Genomic DNA, 23,155 nt, shown 5'->3' on the forward strand with positions numbered 1-23,155 from the left:
AAGACAAATTTCACCTAGATGCACACTTTATGACTCGAAGGAGAAGACTGAGTAGAGGTAAAAGTCATATGGTGACATCCACAAGAGGGCAATGTGGGATGCAGGAATCCCTGACAGCTCAACGTCAAGGTGTAAGATCAGGGTTCCCTGGTTGTTTATATCTGTACACCAAACCTGACCTGCTGTCTACCATGCCAATCCATCAATTAATCTGTCTAGTCCATCTGTTCAGTGACTGAGTGTTAAACATTTTTAAACAGTCGATCCATCACATGTATAAGAGCAAATTAAATATATTGTTCCTGATAAATCTGCCCTTTTGGAGGATATCTATACACAATAAAAGACACTGACAGTGACAATGACTTTAAGTAACTGAACAGATCTCTTCAGACAGGTCATAGCCTGAGAGCAAAGGTCACCTCTGGCCTTTAGCTTGGATCTGTACAAACACGTGATCCCAAGGATCTCAGGCTGTGTGTAAAGGCTTAAAAGCTCAATAGTGCAGTAGGTGTAAAGCTCTGAGCAAGGTGACAAAGTGAAGTTTAAAATGTGCTGGATGTGGTCTTTTTTCCTTATTTTAGTAGTGTAAAAGCCTGACAGCAGAGCTCTGCAGTAATTTTACATGCCCTAGTATGGGTCACTGTATTTTATGCAAAAGTTCAGAGGTTTCCTACATGTCATTTTGTCTTTATGGCATATTTGTTCCATACAGTTTGGGCTATACATTATCAGTGCAGTAATTGCAATTTTTTTAAAGTTCTGTCTAGTTTCTGTCCCCACTTCCTTTAAGTAAAAATAGCATAATCCTTTATGAACTGCATGAATCCATCCACAACTCTTATTTTTATCCCCTCACTTCCTGAATAGTAGCATCACTGCATTAACATTGCATCACATTTTACTATGTTATTTATTGAAAAACACAAGGACTGATATAAGGACAATATAGGTACAGTCTTATATTCATATATATCTGAAACATAAAATAAAAATATCCCAAGAATTACCACAGACTCTCCATTAAATAAATTAATTCAGCAAATGATTTCCCTACAGAACCAACTCTAAGTGCGTAAACAACTATATAGATAAACTAGAGGCATGAAGGAAGACAAAGGTTACCAACGCGTGGTTGCTGTTATGCACCTGGAAAGACATAATCCTCCCTTTTTTGTTAGGCAGGTTATTTAGAGAGGAAATTTGAGCTTCCATCTTAGTATTATAGGTTTATTTTTCCTCCTCTAGTTGTGTCTGTTTCAATGAAAATTTACAGCATCATCAGCCAATCTTCTTTGCAGCCAAACAGGAAAAACAAATCTTTATACACAACAGCATGCCATGAACAGCAGATTTACAGACCAACATATAGACAAGCATTACATAATTCCTGGCAGATTGATTACAGACATATTTGGTAACTTAACTGAAAATAATTTTTGTCACATCTGTTGAAACAGACTGATGGTCCGTAAAGAAATCAGATTCTTCCTCCCAACCGTACTTCTGATGGCATTTTGCCATGCAGACTGTACAGTTCAACTGCAGTTCACAAGCACCACAGACTGCTCAGATCCACCCAGCGTGGCATGTTGGCTGTGCCACATTCGTGGAAAAGACAGGCTGGGAACAAGGCTTTTCCTAAGGCTGCTCCTTGACTCTGGAAAAGCCTGCCAGAGGCTTTTAGACAGATTGAGTGTGTTGATGCTTTTCAGACGCACCCTTAAGACCCATCTAAATTCTCTGGCTATTCACTGAATTTGACCTGTTTTTGTTTTTTTGGGGTTTTTTTGTTTTTTTTTAATCTGATTCCCTAGTTCTAGATTTTGTTTTAACATGTCTTATTTTATTTATGTTTAACTCATCTATGTACCTTTATGTTTCTATGTTTGCATGTAAATATATATATGTCTCTTTGTTAGGCACTTTGCTGCAAAACATGTCTTGCTTTTTTAAAACTACTATATAAATAAAATAAACTTGAAACTTGAAACAAGCAAACATGACTGGCAGCTGCATTAGAGACTCTTCAGCTCTGATTGGCTGTTTTTGAACATGAGCAGTAATGCCATTGGAAGCGTTACAAGGCAATAGAGTAGGCAGAGGTAAATGGTTTTTTTTAAAAGCTATCCGTCTCATCTGGATATAATGAAAGTTTCAGCAATTATGACAGAAAGTTATTTCAATGTAAGTTGCCAATGGCAGTTTTATGCCCATTGCTGTAGGTTTTCTAGACATAAGAAGCCAAATACATAAAAATACATGAATATAAAAAAGATGGAATTGCAGTTTTCTGAGAAATGTGTCATATCCATTATGTAAGTATTAAGAAAAACTGTGCCACAATTTATGACAATGCCATCATCTAGACACATTTTAATACGTGCTTTAAACTGATTTCAGCTACGCACAGTTCAGGCAGCGGAGTGAAAAGCAGTTTTAGAAGTCAATAAACAGGCTTATGGCTGTTAATGGACTATTGTAAGTACTAAAAAAAAATGCAACCTACAAACCTCATTTTTATGCACTACACGTTTGCCATAGCTAAATGCTAAAAGGAAGTCCAACCTCCTTACAGTCATGTTAGTACAGTCCTGAAGACAGGGTGTTTGGCTGTCTGCAACAATGCAAAGCAATTTAGAGGAAAACCACAGCGCACAAGTAGTAGCAGCAGAGCTTGGCAGGGCAAAGCTGTTTGCTTGTGTTTTTATTTTCATCTGAGTGATGGCTGTTACAAGAGCTAACCATGACACCTCTTTATCTCGCTGGTAAATACTGATATTTATGCATCACTGGCAGCTCATTTGACTCATTTCATCATTTTATTGCCTCAGACACACAATGTACACACATACACAAACACAGAGATAATGGATGTGGCACCGTTGACCACGAAGCTTAATTCCGTCTAATATGTAATTTGTTTGCAGCATGACGGTTTGCAGTGAAGTGCACTGAGTATGAATCATCTCGAGTGATGACAAAGGCAAAGAGAATATTTCTATGAACGCACCATTTGTATTTATCATTTTTAGATGTTTAACTATACATATCATAGGTGCTTTTTAAACCATACGGGCTAGGACTATAGTGCCTCCTCTAGAGCTCTGCCTGTGAATGATATTGGATCAATGCTGCCGAGTATGTCAATACTTCAGTTAAATTTAATTTAAGTGTATTAGTCTGTCACTCTGACACATCAAATGGGTTTTTAAGCACCATCAATATCAGACCCAGTTTCTTTAAAGGTACTCTTAGCTCTGATACATTTTTAAATACCTAACCATTAATAGCCAGCCAACAACTGTCACCACACACTGCGTGTGATACACAGCTTTAACCTTTTTTAGTCTAGTGAGTGGGAGTGAACAGACAGATTACACAACAGCGTCTACCGGCCTGAGAAAAACCAGATATATGTACCTGCCAGTTGATTTTTATTCCAAACTGAAACAAATGGATACCAACAGCTAATCGAAAGGTAAAAATAATGATAATAATAAAGAAAAAACAGATTTTTTTTTCTGGAAGTCTATCAGCAGCAAAGTAAAGTATACACAGTTTGTATTATGAAAGGGCAAACATGTAGGTTTATTATTCAGATAGATATCAGTTCATGGGGAATACTGGTGAGTTAGTAAATGGAGTGCACTAGTATAGCACTGTTCCAGTCTTCCAACCACTAAAGTGCATTTACACTATGTGTCACATTCACCCATTGACACACACATTTGTACAAGATGCCACCTGTTACTCCGTAACCAGTCACATGCATTCACACACCGATGAAACTGACATAAGGAGAAATTTGGGGTTCAGCATTTTGCACTCGGATATTTGGATATGTTGACTGAAGGAGCCAGGGAACAAATCACCAACCGTCCAATAAGTGGACAGCCCATTCTACTTCTACAGCACTGCCACCCTACAGTTTCTTCAAATAGATTTTAAAGAAATAAACTGCATCTCCAATTGTGTTACAGCCTATGAGTCAAAAACAGACCAACTGTGGCAGCAAACGCATACATTTTAAAGGTCAGGATGCCGCCAACACATCAGCCATATCAGATTATTTAAAAATGAAAAATGACTGGAAACTTGGTGCCAGCTATGCCACTGATCACAAGGCAGTAACAGTTCCTTTAAACATGATGGATAAGACATTACTTTTGCTGTCATACAAGACAAGAACAAACAGCAGCAAATAGCGCTTGAGCTAACAGACACATTTCAAACCACAGTACTTCTCAAGCACAGTTTATGCCTTGCTCATCATGGTTGACAGGTCACCACTCATTCTGTCCCCAGCTGGATCCAGCAGTGACTTGCTGAGCGGCAATGAAATGAGCAGCAGGCAGCAGCATCAAGTTAAGTGGGGTTCGTACTTATGGTCGATAAGCCATCAGCGAAAATATAGAGAGGAGCAAACATTCCCATTTGGCATTGCGGTATGGGGAGACTACCTGTGAAAATTGGTGTTTATTGTGGACACAAATGAGGAAACGTGTGCATCATGAAAGTTGGCAGCGTTCAATGTTAATGGTTTGATTTTTTTTTATTTTTTTTTTACTTAATGAGTCAGTTAAGTGGATCAGCAATGTACTTGACCAAGGTCAGTTTTTACTTGCATGTCAGGCCTGAGTCCTTAGCTAGCTTTGATCCCCTCTGTCCTCCCTGCCTTTCCTGTCTCTATCAAAATTAGCAGAAAATGAAATTTGGCTGACTCCTCAGCTTCAGAGAAAAAAACAATGTGTGAAACTATTTTTTTACTTGCTCAAATCGGCAAGTCAGTTGGACATGGTTTTTCGGCCTGTTCTCATTCCCAGGGCATCAAAAATTTACCCTCATTGTTCTTCGACGACCTGGGACTGGAAACAGGTTGGACATTTTAGTTAACAAAGCCAATCAGGCTATCCTAATTGTTGAGCCCTGGTTGTAATGAAGCATGCAAGAAATTCTTAGATAACTTTGAGAGAAAATAAGACAACAATTCTGTGACAATGATGGAAGTAATATTCATCTACAGAGGTTGCTGGGGTTTAAACCATGCATGGTGACATAGCTTGAAAAAGCTATTTCACAGAAAGTTTTCTGACTATCTGTATCAGAAAAACAATTCATGTTGAATAGAAAGCTTTCTTTTACCGCTTTCTTTCATTGTGATAAAGCCTACATATTGTATGTACTGTTCCGTTGCAATATCTACTGTCACATTTGCCGCAGAAGGGGAAGCGACAAGCTATAAATGAATCAGCCTTTTCGCATCATTCTTGTGTTTTTTTGCTTGGGAGAAAAAAGAAACATTTGAAGAGAGAAAAACAATGTGAGTGTGAAAATGTCTTTCAGAGTGCAAGAATAGACAGGCAAGTTATGGATTGCCATATGACTGGGTTGCTTTGATGAGAACAGTGGCACCCAAACATGAGATCCAAAATAAATTAACACAAAATATTGCTCTCTTATAAAGCTAACTTGTAACTATATGTCAAACCACCTTTTATAATTCCTTGCTTCTCCTATTTCTCTCTCTCTCTCATTTCTTAAAAACACCCACACACTCTGTTGTGTCTTGTCCTTGTTGTCTTATTATCGTCAATCATCGCTCCTGTACGCTTATCCTGTCTTATTGTCACTGACGGTCTCTTGTTGCTTCATGCTTTTTACTAAAATCAATAGATTTATCCTTTGTTTCTGCTCCGCACTAAAAGCATCACTCTTCTGCTTTCACATCAACCACTAATCCTCTTAACATGGTCACTTCAGTTTTGTCTCTGCCTCCTTCCATCTCTGCTACGTTTGTCTCCTGAAGGGTGGTTTGTGTACATACAGACATGGACATCAGCGCTAATCTGCCATGACTGTGTGTCAAAATTTTGATTCAATGCCCTGAAAGGACAAATTCAGAAATAGACTATGACATTTATTGAGGCAGAATTGCTTTTTCTAAACCTAACCACAGAGTCTTTGTGCTTAAATCAAGCCGCAACCTCCAAAGCAGAAAAATTAAGCCAATATGAAAGTCCCAAATACTGCAGTTCTCTGAGTGGCCACTTGAGGCTGGCTGCAGGAACGAGTCAATCCCTATAGACCCCCATGTGAACCTGTAAAGCAGAAATGAACATGTTTACAGCCTGGTACAAAAACAAAGTTTTTACAACTAATTTCCACTTTCATGAGAACTGTACAGGGGGTGAATTTTTATAAAACTCACCCATTTATAGTTTATCAAGGCTTAAAGTTAATAATTAAGAGCTATCTAATGATAATCTCCTCCATTTCTCAGTCAGATCCACCCCTGGCTCCTCCACAGCGCCTGCCTCTTGCTAAAATATGGTTACTTCTGTCTCCAAACAAACAAAATTGTGGTGGCCATTATGCCAAACTTAAGGCTTCAAAAGGAGATTCCATAAGTCAATGGCTGATGTAACAGCAGCTACGTCCATTAGCTTTATATCAACGGCTGAAACCAAACAACAAATATGAAAGGGAAACCTGACGACACCAACATGCATTTATTGGTCTGAATTCTTAAAATGCTAGGACCCCTTTAACCCATATCTATGATGCTGGTGACCACTAATGATGCTAAATTATTTAAGTGATGTAATTCGTGATAAACTGATTGCAGCTACATACTTAGTAAAAGACTGAATACTTCCTAAGCACAGGATGAGTAAGTCTGAGAACAATGCATGATTGGTGCAGACATGATTTATAGCTGCTGTGTGTGTGTGTGTGTGGGGGGGGGTGCTCTGCTTTTGTTTCCTATCTAGTTTTATCTGCAACACCATCAAGGCCAAAAACACACTGCTACCGAGCTGCGTGCGTCAAACAGCTGCCCTACTATTTTCTATGTACAGCTTCACACTGGACACACTTCATGTCTCTGTCCTATTTCCAACACGGCTGTCCTTGAAAAATCACTCCACAGCACTTTGACCCCAGTGTATTTTCAGCTTCAGAACGTGTTTTTGCAACAACTGAATTCACATTCAGTTTTATAGATAGCTGTGACACACCAACAACAAGGTTAAATAAATGTAGATACATACCTCAGCAGCTGAATGCTTACTCACATAACAGCAGAGAACAAACAACCATAATTATTATTCAGTTTAAGGGGGCAGGCATTAGTTTAAAACATAATGCATAAGCAGCAAACACCTATATCAAACATCTGACATTTTGGGGTTGGCAAAGACAAAATTACACTTGGTCAAAGGATTAATGTTTGACATTTGATGCTCGTGACACAACCAAACCTGTATTTATGTACATTTGCTGTTATGAGTTCTTTTTTACCATTCAGCTTAGTCTCACTGGAAGTGCTGCAGCTGCAGAAGTCCTGAATATCTCTGCCTTTTTAGTCCCCATTTATCTACAAGCTTTCCACAGGGGCGACAAACCAATCAAACATTCAGTTTTCTTTCAGACTCCTACAAAAAGACCTACCTTCAACTATTCTTCTGAAATATAGCAATCCATATTGACTGCTTTCTTCTATCTGCACCTTTTTACTCAGAGCTCTTATGTGTTTGGTGAGGTTGCATCTTCCATTGAGTGCTCTCTCTCTGTATTGAATTGGTTGATGTGAAATGGTTGGAAAGAACCTGTGTAGCAGATTTCTGAGCTTAAGTGTCAGATCCTCATGACACGCTCAACAAAAGCGATAAGGAGCATCTTTAGAGAGAGAGAAAGAGCGATAGAGTCTGAACATTATTTGATGCTGCTTTCACTGTAGCTGCAGTCGATATGTCAGCAGGGTCTTCTCTGAGGGGCCATTACATTACAAAGGGCAGCACAAAGATAAAAAGGTATAGGAGTGACAGTCCAAGTAGCTAGTGTAGCCTTGTGTGTGTTAATTATTTTAAAACTGTGCATTTGGATTTTGTACTAGAACTGATCTGAAATAAACAATGTGAAGAGATTTTTTGTATTGAATTGGTCAATAATGCAGAGAAAGCAAGTGTATTTAAACTGACGTATCCTTCACTCATTTGTGTACACATTTGCAATTCGTTCCTCTTTTTTGGCGTTATAACAGGACATTTTCCCTGGAGCCAGCAGAGTAAACATGCACACTGCTACTCATTTTTCCCGCATTCTTCTTCAGGTCTGGAAAAAGCAATCAAGGCTGCCATGTAGAAATTATGACAGCAATAGTACACAGCACTCTCCCCAAAGGGTTAATAATAGGTTGCTGCACAGCATGTTGCAAGGGATTCACACAAAAGTGCTTTCTCGTTGTGTCTATGCATGTGAAGTGCGAATGTGTGGGGATGTGGGCAAAGTAAAGGAGGATAGGTGGGAGGGGGCACGGTTTATGAGGATTTCAGGGAGAGAGGTTATGTGGGTCCTTTTTCTTTCTCCCTCCCTCTGTCACTCTCACTCAGTGCTGAGTGAGACAACTCATCTCCTCGTTTTACTCTTCATATAACCACTGGCTTCTATATAACCTGCAGGAGCGCATTTCTGCCCAGGCAAACAAGATCTGTTATTATGAAGAAAAAGATCAGAGAAAAAAAAGGCGATAAGGAAAATAGAAGAAAAAAAGCTCTTTTATTGAACTGACGTGTCACCTCACAGGGATATTCTCAGTGTCTCCAATTTGAAACATCTGCACAGGTAAGATACTCAGTCTCTATCCACTGACTGACTACATGCATTGACATTTACACAAATGCATCCACACAAGTAATGACACACATACACACACACAAACATAACATCCATATTTTTCCACAAATGTTTGCTTAACACATTTATTTTCATTGCGTATAATTAAGAGGCACAATTTAATATGTGGTGTATTTGGCATAATCATCTAATTAAAAGTTTTATTTGAAATAAATTGATATGTCAGGCTGTTGATGCATAAGAATGATTGTATGCATGCAGCAAACAGAGGCTGGATAAAACAATGTCTCACCTGATAGTAACAGATCTGAATGGTGAAATAACTCACAATTACAAATGCTGCCAATAAAGTAGGCCAAATTAGGAGGAATGACAATTAGCAGCATTTGAAGACTCCTAAGGAGGTCTGAAAATCAACACTTTTATACGTGATTTTTTTAAAAGGAGGATAAGCAGCTCTCCAAAAAGGCAAAAGCATCATTGACCAAACTGCAGCTGCATGTTTTCAGTCATCCCTGAACGACAACATTTTTTGTAGGCTGTGGGGTAGTTCAGAACTCCATATGTGTTATTTTTTTCAATTGTGTATGACATTTACATATATGTATATGCATAGATTAGAAATATATGATACTTTCAAAATTATTTTAAACATATGCTCAGGTATAAAGCATATAAACAACAAAATGGATTTGTCAAATATTTCTGACGTGTATTATGCAAAATACAGACAGATAATACTGACAAATGACAAACAACATTTAGAATAATTCAAAGTAGTCACATGTGTAGGTCATGAAACTGCACAGTGCAATATTTGGGCAGTACACCCACAAATATTTTCACCCACACCCCCAATATTTTCTCAGTGATATGCAGCAGAATATGGGGCAGTCCTTCTGCAAGCTCTTTCCTCCTGTGTGTTGGGTCTTTTAAACACTAAAATAATATAGTGTTGTTTGTATGTCAATGTTATTTCAGAAGGTCTGTGTACCTTGTCCAAAAAACAATTACAAGTTGTCTCGATTTTAAAAGCATGTTTTTGCATGTCTTACCCATTTCCTACAAGGGATGTAATTTCAATGCCAAAATTGAAATGACAATGTTTTTTCTGGTTCTCTGTGGTATCTGAAGCATTAAGCATCAATAGCATCCTGCCTGTATCAATGAACAACTAAAGGGAGGGGTGCACTGCCAAACAAACAAAGTATTAATTTCCTATCGCTAATGTGACACATGATTGAACATTCCTACACTGCAGGTTCAACAACACAAAAAAAATCTTAATTGGCATGAAATACTTTGACAACTGATAAAATCTATTAACTGAAAAAGTACTGATTTTTCGGCTCAGTGCACTCGTCCAAATGTGCATCCTGCATATGTGCCATTGTGACAGGTTGTTCCTTGGCAGAGCCAATGCTATTAGAGTGGCTTTGACCTCTCTTAATGAAAGGGTCAGCAGAAGATAACAAAATTTAGCTGCAGCTAATTGTTTGCCCTGCAGACTGAGAAAGACTTGCTGCAGTGTGAAATTTTCAGTATCTGGTTCAGACTGTAGGCTGCAATTCATACAAAAAATCTCTTGTGAAGATTGCACTGTCGGATGAAAACTAGATATATACCGCCATGAGGTTGTATGCCCCCACATAGCAGTCAAGTTACACTTAAAGTTTACATCGATGTCTATGCAAACATGGATGCTTCACACACATCTTCCCTCTGGCTGCACAGATCTACAATCAACACAGTTTCAAAAAAATCTAAGGTTCTTGAGTTATGGTCAAAAACATATTTTATGAGGTCATCGTAACCTTGACCTTGACCAGATTGTAATCAGTTCATCCTTGAGTCCACTTGGATGTTGGTGCAAAATTTTCAAGCTGGTCTTCACAAGAATGAGACAAATGAGGTCACAATGACCTTCACGTTTGACTGTTGACCACCCAAATCTAATCAGTTCACCCTTGGGTCCAAGTAAACATTTGTGCCAAATTTAAAAAACATCCCTCAAGGTTTTCTTGAGATATTGTGTTCACAAAAATGAAACAGACCAGTTCACAGGGACCTTGACCTTTGACCAACAAAATATATTCAGCTCATTGCTGTGTCCATGTTTGTGTCAGTAAAACCGTCATACATTTAGTGTGGCAAAAATGGCAAAAGTCAAAAGGAGTAGGCCCTCTTCATTCTCAATTTAAATGGGGTACACCATTAAGTCATCGCATTAGAATTGCATATGATGAACTTTGACCTCATACTTGTCTCATAATTATTCAGCCTCTGCCCACTGCTCTCTTTGGATGCCTCAGAGTGATGGAAATGCAAAACTGATATAAAGTGCTCAGGTTGGCAAATGTCAGTAAAGTCAGACAGAGCAAAAAAAAAAGCGGATGTAAGTAAAAATAGGAGAAGAGAGCAAGAAAAAATAGAAGAGAGAGAGTCATAAAGAGTTGCTCTACCTGTTTTGCATTTTGAGGGCTCTCAAATCTACACACGCTTCACAAATTAGCTGCAAGAGCTGGATGGCCTCCACAAAGGCCATGGCAACAGCGTTACTAGGCAAGGTTGGGTTTCTTCAAAGCCATCAGATAATATAGATAGTGTGAGACCAGATGGGATCAGGGAACATATTCCTGCTGTTGATCATGGACACGTGCAGGCGAATGAGAAATCAGACACTATGCAGCCTGACTTCTTAAGTGGAGAGTGCTGCGAAGCAAGTAATGGTTAATAAAGTAATAACAGTTTTTTCCAACTGGACAGTACATTTTACTGGCATGTCCTTCATCCTAACTGCACTGATGTGCTACACATATTAAATCGCTGGAGTGGATCCATAAGCTGAAGATTTTATCAATGATCTGAATCATTTATTCAGCCAGTAATGGGGTGAGAAACCTTAGCTGTGCTGCAACCACCTTTCTCACCACCAAACCTTATTGAAAGATTGTTTATTGGGATTTATAATTAAAAACAGACCATTTTGCTATGGGATCACTCAAGACGTGATACAGCAGTCTGAAAGTTAAGATGAATGTTGGCCAGGGGCATTAAGTGGGGGAGCCAGACCCCCTGTTACTTCCAACTCCCCTACTCCCAAAGCCCCATCTTCTACCTTCTACCTTCTACCTACACAAACATTTTGTAAACCAGAGGGGTAAAGTGGGGGCGGCCATGGCCCTTTCCCTACTTTCTACTTTCCTATTTCCCCCTTGCTAAAATCACATCCATCTTCGAACTCATCCTTCATTTTGAACCCAACCACACAACTGTAAAGTTTCATGACGGCATCCCACATGGTTACAACATTATCACATTGAAAAGATCCGTCCACAGACGTACAGTCATATGGCAAAACATCTGGCAAAATACTCGAAATGGCTTCTGTGGTAATTCCTACAGGCTGTGTCAACAGGACCATGTTTTACGATAATCACTCACACACACACACACACACACACACACACACACACACACACACACACTCACTCCAGGATGAAAATACCAGCCATTGCAACATCATAGCAGCTAGTAACAACCTTAGCCATAATTTCTATTGTGACAAACTGGGCATTCTGCCTTAGCTCCTCAGTGAGCCTGGACACTAATTAGTATCTAACTGGGAACTATTTGGATTTAGAAAATAAATGCTCATTGGACTGAGAGAGAATTGGACTGGGTTGGAATCGAACCCAGGACACCGCCAAGGCCTCAGCCGATATAAGTCTCACACTCTACCAGGTGAACTAGAGGTCACCTCAGTGACTTTCTTTAAAACTTAGGCTTAATATGCACAGGATAATTCGATTAAGTTGATGTAAACTGACCATGGTCAGTTGGTCCACTGCTTTTGCCCTGACTGAAAAATGTCAGCAACCATCGGGTGGACTACCAGGAAATTTTGTACAAATATCCAATTTCTGGTGACTTTTGTCAGTTGGTTTTAGCACTTCCAGCAAAAAAAAAAAAAAGAAAGAAAAAAAACAGAAATTTTGATATATTCTTGGTTGAAAACTTAAGAATTTATTTAATTTATGAATTGGATATATGACATTAAGAAAGACAAAAATGTATCCTAAATTTCAGTTGTATGGTGTTTATATTCTATGTTAAATTAAATGAGGAAACATTAAAAAGCAAGCTGCAGTGAAAAGTGAAAAGTGCTTTGTCAGTGAAAGCAAAACCACTTAAAAAAAAAAACAAAAAAAAAAACAAGAAAACAATTTAAGTCAATCCAGCTGCTTTCTTGAATAAGCAGCAAAATTTATGACTCATAAACATTTTGGCTGCTGCTTCTGAATGTTGTGGAGGAAAAACAAATCATGTCGTGCCCCTCTGGCTCTTCAGAACACAGAGGGACGCTGACTGTGTTTTTGTTGCTGTTAAAAAGCCATGGCCTGCCTGGCATGACTGGCCCCCTGCAAGACTTTGTAGCCAGTCAACTATGGAGCTGGGTATGTGGGTTTTAGTCTGGTAACAAAAAGTAGATGAGTGATGCCCAGTGTGGGTCAGGAGGATTGCCAGATTCTGTAAATATTCATGTTGGAAACTCTCCATGTGCATGCAGCAGTTTCTAATTTTACTGAATTCCTATTTAATGGGATGCTGCCAAATTATCTGCACACATTCTGGAGGAGTGTGCTACTGAATGCAGTGGATGGTTACAGTTCAGTTAAATGGGAATAATTTACAAAAATCATTCCATAAGACCTTGTAATGTCATTTCACATGTATCTCCCCATAGAAGATACAATTTAGAAATTAGGCCAAATTCCTCAAATTCCTGAGCTTTTATTTTACAAGAAAAAAATCCAGAAATATACTAACCTTTTGCCTCTTTGATAAAGGCATGAAAGACAGGCCATGTGGCCTTTTTTATATTGACTTTGTCAAGACAGAAAATGCTGCACTGAATTATAATACACTTAATAATTGCCATAAAGTCTGAAACTACTTGAAAGGTATGCGGCGCACAGTGGTTCGAATGGTAGAGCTGGTGCCCCATGTACAAAGGCTGTGTCCTTGCCGCAGCCGCTGTGGGTTCGATTCTAACATCGGCCCTTTGCATCATGTCATCCCCTCTCTCTCCCCTTTTCATGCTGTGTCTGTCCTGTATAAACAAAGGCTAAAAAGTTAAAAAAAAAAAAAAAAAAAAAAACTATTGGAAAGGTTTTTCTGAGTGATAGTAACTAAAAGATGGGTGGAAAAGTTGATAGTTAGCAGTCAACAATAAGGAGAGCAGTTAAAGTTAACATCAGGGAAAAATTCAAATAAATCATCCATAGAAACTTTCTATACAATTTCAGAAGCGTAACCCATCCACCAGAGTTTGCTAAACACGCTTCTTTTGAGTATTAAGCATTCAGTTGACCAATTCCACACACCATAAATCTTAAGCAAACCAGGAGACAATCTGTTTCCACCTGATTTAGAATTTTGCGTCTGTCGACACAGAGTTTGTTTGTAGTCTATGACTAAAGAGAATTGGCTGCAAAAAGCATCGCACTCAGGAGTTCACTTCAGAACTCAGAGTGACTTATTAATGTTTACAACTTGCACTATCTTGAGAGGCTTTTACTTTCAACTCCAACTCCGCACAGACATTCAAAGGGAAAAAAATAAATACAAAATGCTTTGGGTGTGTGTGTGTGTACAAGTATAAATTATATTCTTTGTCACTGACAAAAACCTCCAAATTGCATGAGATAATGTTTTGAAGTACAGACAGGGATTTACTCATGGGATTGGTGTTTTCAGTATTGACTGCCAAAGCGAAAAGGCCACAGACTGGAAAAAAACTTTGCCAAGCCAGCTGCATCAGAATCTGGTTTACAGGTGGTAGACAAAAAAAATCATACTCTATAAAAGATCTAACAAGCCCCCTTTTTAAGATCTGCATTGTTCCACTAGTTTTCCAAACACAGCAGCTTTTCTCATTCCTCATATTGGATTTCTCTTGTCTGCATATCTTAAAATTGGTTTCTGTCAGTCTTATATGGTGGTATCTGTAATAATATTAGCTGGTAGAATAAGAGCAAAGTGCAATTTTAGCAAAGCTAAGGTGACTTTTCATTCAACAAACAGCTCCTATTTGAGTCTTAGTCACGGGGATTTCAATCATTTGTGGGAGTTATAGAATAAAGAATTCTTAAAAACTGATCTTTGTTAAAATAATGTTCATGATAAATGAAATATTTTGGGAGAAAGGCCTCTCTCACAGCAGACATTTGACTTGTCTCGGTAGAAAAAGCATGTGAAAAAAATACACAAAGTTTTCCATCTGATTCTGGCAGCTAGATCAAATTGTGAGTAAACTGCAGGTTGCTGCTATAAGTCAGTAGCCTATCAGATCTGAGCAGCATATACCAACAAAGTCGCTTTTGTATATTTAAAAACACATTTTGCTCTAAATCACGCTCGCAGTTATGATAATGCTCGTTTCAATTTACCTGAAATATCCTGAAACGTTTCGTTGAAATCAGCTCTGGCAACTTCAGACACATCTATATCTTCAGATCTAGCCACAATAATCACAGAAACATAACATTTTATAATTTAAAGTTCTGCCTAGACAGTTCAATACAGACCTGATCAGTTCATACTGATACCCCCTCTTCATAATAGTCTATTTTTTTTAACTGTTGACTCCTACAGGCTGAACTGATGGGCCTGCAGACCCCAGAAATAGAATTTTTCAGGCATTTGAAGGAAAATATATGATACATCATAAGGCACTGAGGCACAAAAGTATTTCCATCATCCTCCAGGGCTCTGTAAACGAGTCAGTACGACTTCAAAACATTTCTTGTGAGAAGTCATTTATCCACAAACTCAGCTTGGGTTTAATTGACTTCTTCCCAGAACAGTTTTAGAAAACATCCACAGAAGAGATTCATCATGAAACAAGCAGTACCATACAGATGATGACATTATGACTCAAACGTTGCTCCTACACACTGTTATATCTAATGACCATGGGCCCCACAGAATACAAATACAGACAATACAATAGGAGAAGACAATTGGCAGCATAGTCATTTAGTGCAAAGAGCCACACAACAGCTGAATGTCTCCAGACCAAACACCGTGCAGTGTTCAGTAAAAAGTCACAACAACGCCATCAAATGTGAACACACACACACACGCGACATACATATTTTCCCATTCATAGTGACTTACATTTTCTCCGGGGTATCGCTGTCTCCGAAGTCCAACGTGAAGAAACGTCAATATATCCGAGAAATCATACAATCCGCATAACTCCAGAACTTCATCAGGCGTCCTAATATTTTTGAGTTTTCTGAGCTTTCAAAGTAATCCTGTGGCAGATGTCTTTTCACCCATGATACACTGCAAACGCGGACTTCTAACAGCTAATTCGGCAAACTTTAGTGCCAATTTACTATTATATTTATAAGAAACATCACCTAATAACGAACGGGACTCATGTTGTGGCCCACCGCTAACTACACACTATAATGAAGGTTACTACAGCGTAATCCTAGTTTTGAACCTCTGTACACGACAAAAAGCCCCCGAAATATGAGAGAATTTTTTAACAAATTTAAACACGCTGACAGGCTCCTGCCGAAGGGCCCAAAATGAGTCGCACTTTCATGTGATTGGCCAGCACTCCAGAGAAGTTTTTAAAGGGCCAGTTACTTATCTCTTATATCCGGTCACGTTTGGTTTATGTAAATACATTTTGAAATATCAATCACTGAGATTGATTTCGCTGCAAAATTACAATGGCAGTAAATTTGATTTTATTTGTGACACTTATTGCATTGAAAGCTACTTTTAACTGTAATCATCTTTCCAGAAACAGTGTCAATGTTAGGACACTTTTCGAACAGAAATAGTCCTTAAATAAACTTTACTTTTGTCCTCACAGGAGAAACAATAAGCTTTTCAATTTTTGGTGTTGTTAGAAAATCAGCTGGAATATTTGAGGAAATGTATATCATAAACTGTGAGCTGTTATAAATATGTGTCACTGACATTACTGAAAGACAATATCAGTAACATTTTGACATGTCAGTTCTCTATCGATCACGTGCAGATGAAAAATATTGATTATCAGAAACCTGAATATAAGGTTTGATTACTTCGTGTAGCACTTATTGAATTATTGTTGATAATGCCTTTTCTTAATTTAAGGTTGAGCTCCAGGGACATGGATCTCTTCGTGGATGAGGATTTCAGTATGACCGGTAACATCAGCCATAACAAAGGACAAGAAAGACTTCAAGGCAGCCAAGGCCAAGGACTAAACCAAAGTGACCCTCTGGATGTGTTTATAGGCATGGAGCTTCTTCAACATTTCAAACCTCTTTTCCTGCCTCTCTACTGCCTGGTAGTGGTTGTGGCTGGTGTTGGGAACTCCTTTCTGCTGGCTTGTATTTTGTGTGACAAGAAACTTCACAATGCCACCAACTTTTTCATTGGGAACCTAGCAGCTGGTGACCTGCTGATGTGTTTGAGTTGTGTTCCACTGACTGTATCTTATGCCTTCGACAGCCATGGCTGGGCTTTTGGGAGACCCCTCTGCCACTTGGTTCCCTTGTTGCAGTGTGCCACAGTGTTTGCATCAGTGCTTTCACTCACTGCCATTGCTGTGGATCGTTACATCGTTGTAGGTGAGGGGCATAGCACTATTTTTTACTCATGAGAAGTCTGTTTTAAAACCCGCTATTTGTAGAATTTGGTGTCATCAAAAAAGACACTGAGGTATATAGGCCTAATGCATACTTACTAATGACTGACATTATTCTTCTATTATTAAAATCACCAGAATAATTTGATAGATGCTATATTTATATAAAAGCATGGTGTCTTTAATGTGGCAAAGAATTTACTGCTTACATGCTTTTATCTATGCTATGCTTCTTCCTGTCACAGCTCACCCAGTGCGAAGGAGGATCTCTGTTTGGGGTTGTGGTGCAGTGACTATAGGTGTCTGGCTTTTATCTCTGGCCTTGGCTGCACCTCCGTCTCTTTACACACGCTATCTGGACCTGCGACCCAGTGGCATCGACATGGTAGTGTGCGAGGAATTCTGGCCAAAAAGTGGCAATCTGCGGCTGCTCTACTCCTGCTTCATTCTCATAGCCTCCTATATGATCCCACTACTGTCAGTCAGCGTATCATACTGCGCCATCACTGTCAGCCTAAAACGCTATTCAGTGCCTGGGGAGCCATCTAACAGCCAGCAGCGCTGGAATCAAAAGAGAAAGAAGACCTTCTCTTTGCTGGTGGCCTCTGTGCTGGCTTTCGCCCTGTGCTGGCTGCCCCTGCAGGTGAGTCCAGACTATTAGATCCTTAACTGTGAGTCAATCTGAGCCTAACCTGTTCCATGGAATTTGATGAAGATCTTGATTTAGGAGATAGGCTAGGGAGGAAATCTAATTTACATTCCTTTGCAGCCATCTGCGAGGAAATCATAAACTCAACATCAGTAAAGTGATAAAAAAAAAGAGTGAAGCTTTAACTGTCCATGAGATGATATCTTATACATCATTAACTGCGGAACATCATCATCAAATACATTGTGTCCACAAAACCAGCATTACCTCCACAATGAGTCTTGCAAGAGTTTAACAGATTGAGGGAAGTTCACATTGCAGAAGGACTGCACAGTTCTGGGGCCCCATGTCACAGAATAGTTTCTCAAACACTGCTTACATGCAAATGATAAACAGTGGTAGCATCTCATTTGCAGTTTGTCATGCATTTGACTGATTTTGCTGGGCTGCAGGGGTAATAAACATGACATTTGTTGTGATTAGTGACAGAAGTGAAAATAAGCAGGAAGAAAGTATCTAAAGTTAAATAAAAAAATGCATGTTACAAATTTGAAGTTGCCCCCTGACTATCAGGTTTTACAGACCAACATTGAGCTATTAAGTATTAGCAATCAACCCACATATTATTACGTATTTAGTTAGACTTTTTTTAAAATCATACACTAAGTGGCTTTAAAGTGTTACTGTGTAATATTTGGGAGGATTTAGTAGCAATGAGGCTGTAATGCAAGCTTTTTCTTGTCACTGTGTAGGTGCTGAACCTGCTGCTTGACCTGGACCTAGAGTTCCACATCATAGGAAAGCGCTACATTAATGTCTTACAAGTCTGCTGTCACTTAGTGGCAATGAGCTCTGCGTGTTACAACCCCTTCATCTACGCCTCACTGCACAGCAAGGTCCGTATGCACCTGAAAGGCTACCTCTGCCCTTGCCGCAATTGTCCGAGAGGGATGGTTCAAAGGGCAACATCCAGGGGCTGATTTCAGACTGTTCCTACAATGATACAACTGCTGTAGAGGGTTTCGACATGCAATGCCCTACTCACAAGCACCTGAACTTTTAACACCAATGATAATGTGTCGAGGAGAAAGTAAGGCTAAACACCCTTTTAAACCAGATTTTGCCATGCTTTTAAAGCATTTGGTCTTCTCTTGTACAGTGTCACCAGAGGCAGTGCTAAATAAGGCTACTTATGACAAACAGGTAAAGATGCAGCTCCAGACCAGACTGGGGATCAACCCATCCACTGGGATCTCTGTGTTTTTCTTGGACAACCGAAAAGTTGGCAAAGAAACTAAGCAGATCCTGCAGCTTTAAAAAGGCCAGCAGGAACAGAAACACATCCTCAGGCTGAGGGGTTTTGTAGCAGACATGCTGCTGGAGGCTGAGACCAGGGGTGGCTCCTCTGTTTACAAGGCCTGGTTATACTTAAACAGTAAATGCTTGACTTCAGGGAGCTGACCGCAGAATGAACTCTTCTCAGCAGACCTGGATTCCAGACCAAGAAGAGGATGTGCAAAAGACACAATGTGATTGTCTCATTTCATCTCTGGAACTAAATGTTTGTGTATTAGAATTCGTTATGTAATCTCTTGTATTCTACATCATCTACATTTTGCTGAATATATTAAGTTGAAATAAGCATTGCCTACTACTTTTAATGTTAATATGTAATTGTTGCTCTCCATGGGTTGGCTCCACTGTCTAACTTTGAGTGTCATCTGTGCACATGGATAAATAAGTTGTGTTTGTGGAGAAGATTAATATGTGTCGTGCTATGAGATTAAATCTGCAGCTTATATGTTACCTTCAAACCTGTTTATAAAATGTAATCAATATCAAATGCATACATGTCTTTCCTGATAAACAAAGTCTCAAGTGTTTTGGCTCTGTCTGGAAAAAAGGACTGACACAATGATTAACTTAATATTCAGAGCATGAACGATAAAGTCACTGCAAGCATCACCGTGCCACTGCCAGTCTCACTGAGCTCCCATCAAGGATGATTAATGCTTTCTTAATGCCCTCTTTATGTTTTTCAAAGCCTGGGTATCACGTCAATCTTTTAACATGCCTCCTGTTAAAAGACTCAGCGAAGAACTGGCTGATGTGATCTAAATTACATTAAGTAGCATTCATTCTGTTCACTTTTAATTCAGAATTCTGTTATTACTGCTGCTTATGATTAAAAAGGATATATTTTCTTATGTTTACTGGAAGGGTTGTAACAATGCATTGCACACATTATCATATGCAGGGTAGATTGTCCATCAGCAAACCCAACCTGCACTTTAAAAAATGTCAAAACCCCATTTTTTCAGTCAGCCAACTGGCGCAAACTGAAATAGGCTACTCGGTAGTGCAATCTAATAAACTCCTGCTCCCCAGCCAATGCTGCTGATTTCAGATTACTTTGCTGATTGTTGCTTGGTCGCCTTGGCTTTTTATCTCAAAGTGGACCTTGTGACTGCATTCAGCTCAACTCAATTTGATTTTTGCTTTGATGCTCTTCCTGAAAGGGTCTGCAAGACTTATAGTTTTGTGTTTTCTTTTTTCTGAAGAAGGGAAGTCAAGTTGTTTTATTTCAGCTTTCTCTAATGCCATAATGTCAATCTTCAGTGAAAACCCTGCATCCTGGTTTGAAATGTTTAGTACTTTCACATGCAGCTATTAAAGTTTAAGTTAAGAAAAAAAACATCCTTACAACACTCAAAGACACATCAGGACATTGTGGGTGCGGATTTTATTGACAGAGGTGGTGGTGGCGGTGCTTTGAGCAAACAATACATGTCATCACATTTCAGACAAATATGGCTTCACCCTAATTGGTGCATGGCTTTTTTTTCCCCAAACTGAGCCCCGCCCACTTCAAACCAGTAAGAAGAGCTCACTGTTTCTCCCGCAGACCCCAGCATAAACTTTGCATTCAGATGATGTCATGAAAAGGTTTTTTAGATTTTCTGAATATTTTAAATTAAGAGGTGTTTCCTATGGTTTTTTTTATCTATGTCTTCACAGAAACAGAAATTCAGATGCAGATTTTTTTGTGAATTTAATATGTCACGCCCAAATCTCACATGTCAAAGCTCTCTATTAGCTCTGAAAAAAAATATATATGTTCAAAGAGTTTTATTATACAGACAGACCACAAAAATAAGTTCCACATGGCTTCACACCTGCCCATAAATAAAGTTGGTTTAGTTGGTTTTCCTTTGTGGTTTCTTTTCTTTTTTGCACATGTGTGTGTAAGTGCAACAGACATAACCATAATTCTTTTTTTTCTTTTCTTTCTTTTTTTTTTTACAAGCTAAAATACACATAAACAAATAAGGACACAAACAGTAAATGTGTGTTAGTTATTTATTTACATAAACCACTTGCACTTATCAAAAAGTTTTGTATTTGTTTTTATTTATTCATTTATTTATTTTACTATTTATATTTTTACAAGAAAGCATATTTATAATTCAATGTCTGAAATAATTAGCATGTATTCATTATGGCATCTGCACTATGAATATACAAAATGTTCAGTCATGTTTGTGGTTTCATGGTCCAGTTTATTTGAAATCCTGGCCTGCAGTATATTTGAGATGTCCCATTTTTTATGTAATACCTTTTCAGTCCATTAACTTGCCTTGGAAAACTGATCACAGCCCATAATTTTAGGTGGTTTTGTAAAATCAGTTTGGTAGCCCAGGGGAACAAACAAGTCTAAATCTTTGCTGTATGGAGCTTCCATATAAATATGTAGCAAATGAACTGTTTCAGCTCTTGGGCTTATCCAAACAGCTGAAGTGGTTGAAAAAAAACAGTCAGCACACTAATCTTTATAGTTCCAAATAGGGAAAGAAAAAAATATATCATATCCACATCTTGGATATATTGGAGTTATTTTTTGTGTTGTTTTTCTTTTGCATTTTGCATTTATGATAGCCTCATATTAGCAAGACTTCTGACAGTTCCGTATAAAATCATCATTTTTTGTTACTGATGACAATGAGCCTCAGAATAATAATACTGTATTATTGGATTTTACCACCCACAGTGCAATCATTTGGCTTTGACTACACTGCACAACATGTTTATTTTTGTCCTTATTGACAACAATGATGAGAGTCTGGGTACCTCTGTAATTTTAGAGTCCATGGTAATACAGTGATATTACTGCTTCCAACCAGCTAATGAAAAAAAGGTGTGTTTTTTTCATTTTTTTCTATGAAAGATAGCTGGATACATTGTAGCCACTTTTTCCCAGTAGCCACCTGTGGTACTGAAAACAAAAAGGTATTTTTCCCTCTACAACTGTCTGACAGGACAACTCAAACTGCAAACAAAGTCAATTATTACACTTTCTATTGTGAATTAATTTTAATTTTTAGCCATTTAGCAGCCCAATTATGCAAACCAACACCTTAATAATAATAATAATAATAATAATAATAATAATAATAATAATAATAATAGTAATAATTAATTAACAATTAATTAATAATTAACAATAAGGGTTGATTTGGGCTGTTGTATTTGATTGCATTTTACAAGTGTACCTAATAAAGTGGCCAATGTCTGCTGTTTGGTGGACAGCTGGCGTACAGAAGTTGAATCAGAGTTCTTCTGTTTAAAGCTAGCAGGAAATAAGGTTGATGAGAATTAGAGCAACAGAAAACCAGAAGTAGTTCACAGAGGTAGGGCTTACACTGAGTAATTTGATGTGTACAAGAAACACAAATGTACCTAAAAAAAACCCCATCTATTTCAGTCATTAATGACATATTTGAATAAGGTCTTTAAATCAAGCTGTGGCAGCCTGCATGACTGTAGTTCCAGTAAACAATGAAACATAAATGTGTTTTGCTAATGAAATATAAAATCTTATGATAAACCCATTTGGGTTTGTGGTTCAGAAATGCATTAGGACAAATGGAGTTTGATTATCAAGACTTACTGTTTCATTAAAGAACGCACTTAATACCACAGCAAGCAGCAGGAGAGCAGCAGTTCAGTACACATACTGATTAATATTTAGCAGTGATTTCTCATTATGGAAGGGAAAATTGATATTTATTTTTGGTTTATTTTATATATTATATATTATATATTGTATGTGTCAGAATACTCAAATTAAAGCTAAAATAATTCCAGTCTAAGAATAGCTTGTCTATATAAAGCTCTCAGACCAGCCCTGCATTATGTGCCTATGCCTCAGA

The 23,155-nt window shown here is 38.4% G+C and overlaps 1 protein-coding gene across 1 annotated transcript; it reads left to right on the top strand.

The window, feature by feature from the left end:
- Window positions 1-8,407: 8,407 nt before the first annotated feature.
- LOC121943433 (prolactin-releasing peptide receptor) lies at window positions 8,408-21,152 on the top strand. Its single transcript, XM_042486955.2, has 4 exons — window positions 8,408-8,625; window positions 16,801-17,279; window positions 17,542-17,939; window positions 18,698-21,152. Exons 2-4 carry the CDS (start codon window positions 16,817-16,819, stop codon window positions 18,923-18,925), a joined length of 1,089 nt encoding a protein of 362 aa, XP_042342889.1. The 5' UTR covers window positions 8,408-8,625; window positions 16,801-16,816; the 3' UTR covers window positions 18,926-21,152.
- Window positions 21,153-23,155: the final 2,003 nt, after the last annotated feature.

Source organism: Plectropomus leopardus, chromosome 6 (assembly GCF_026936395.1).
Source record: "Plectropomus leopardus strain MGB_pleo_1.0 chromosome 6, ASM2693639v1, whole genome shotgun sequence".
In the NCBI taxonomy this organism is placed as follows: domain Eukaryota; kingdom Metazoa; phylum Chordata; class Actinopteri; order Perciformes; family Serranidae; genus Plectropomus; species Plectropomus leopardus.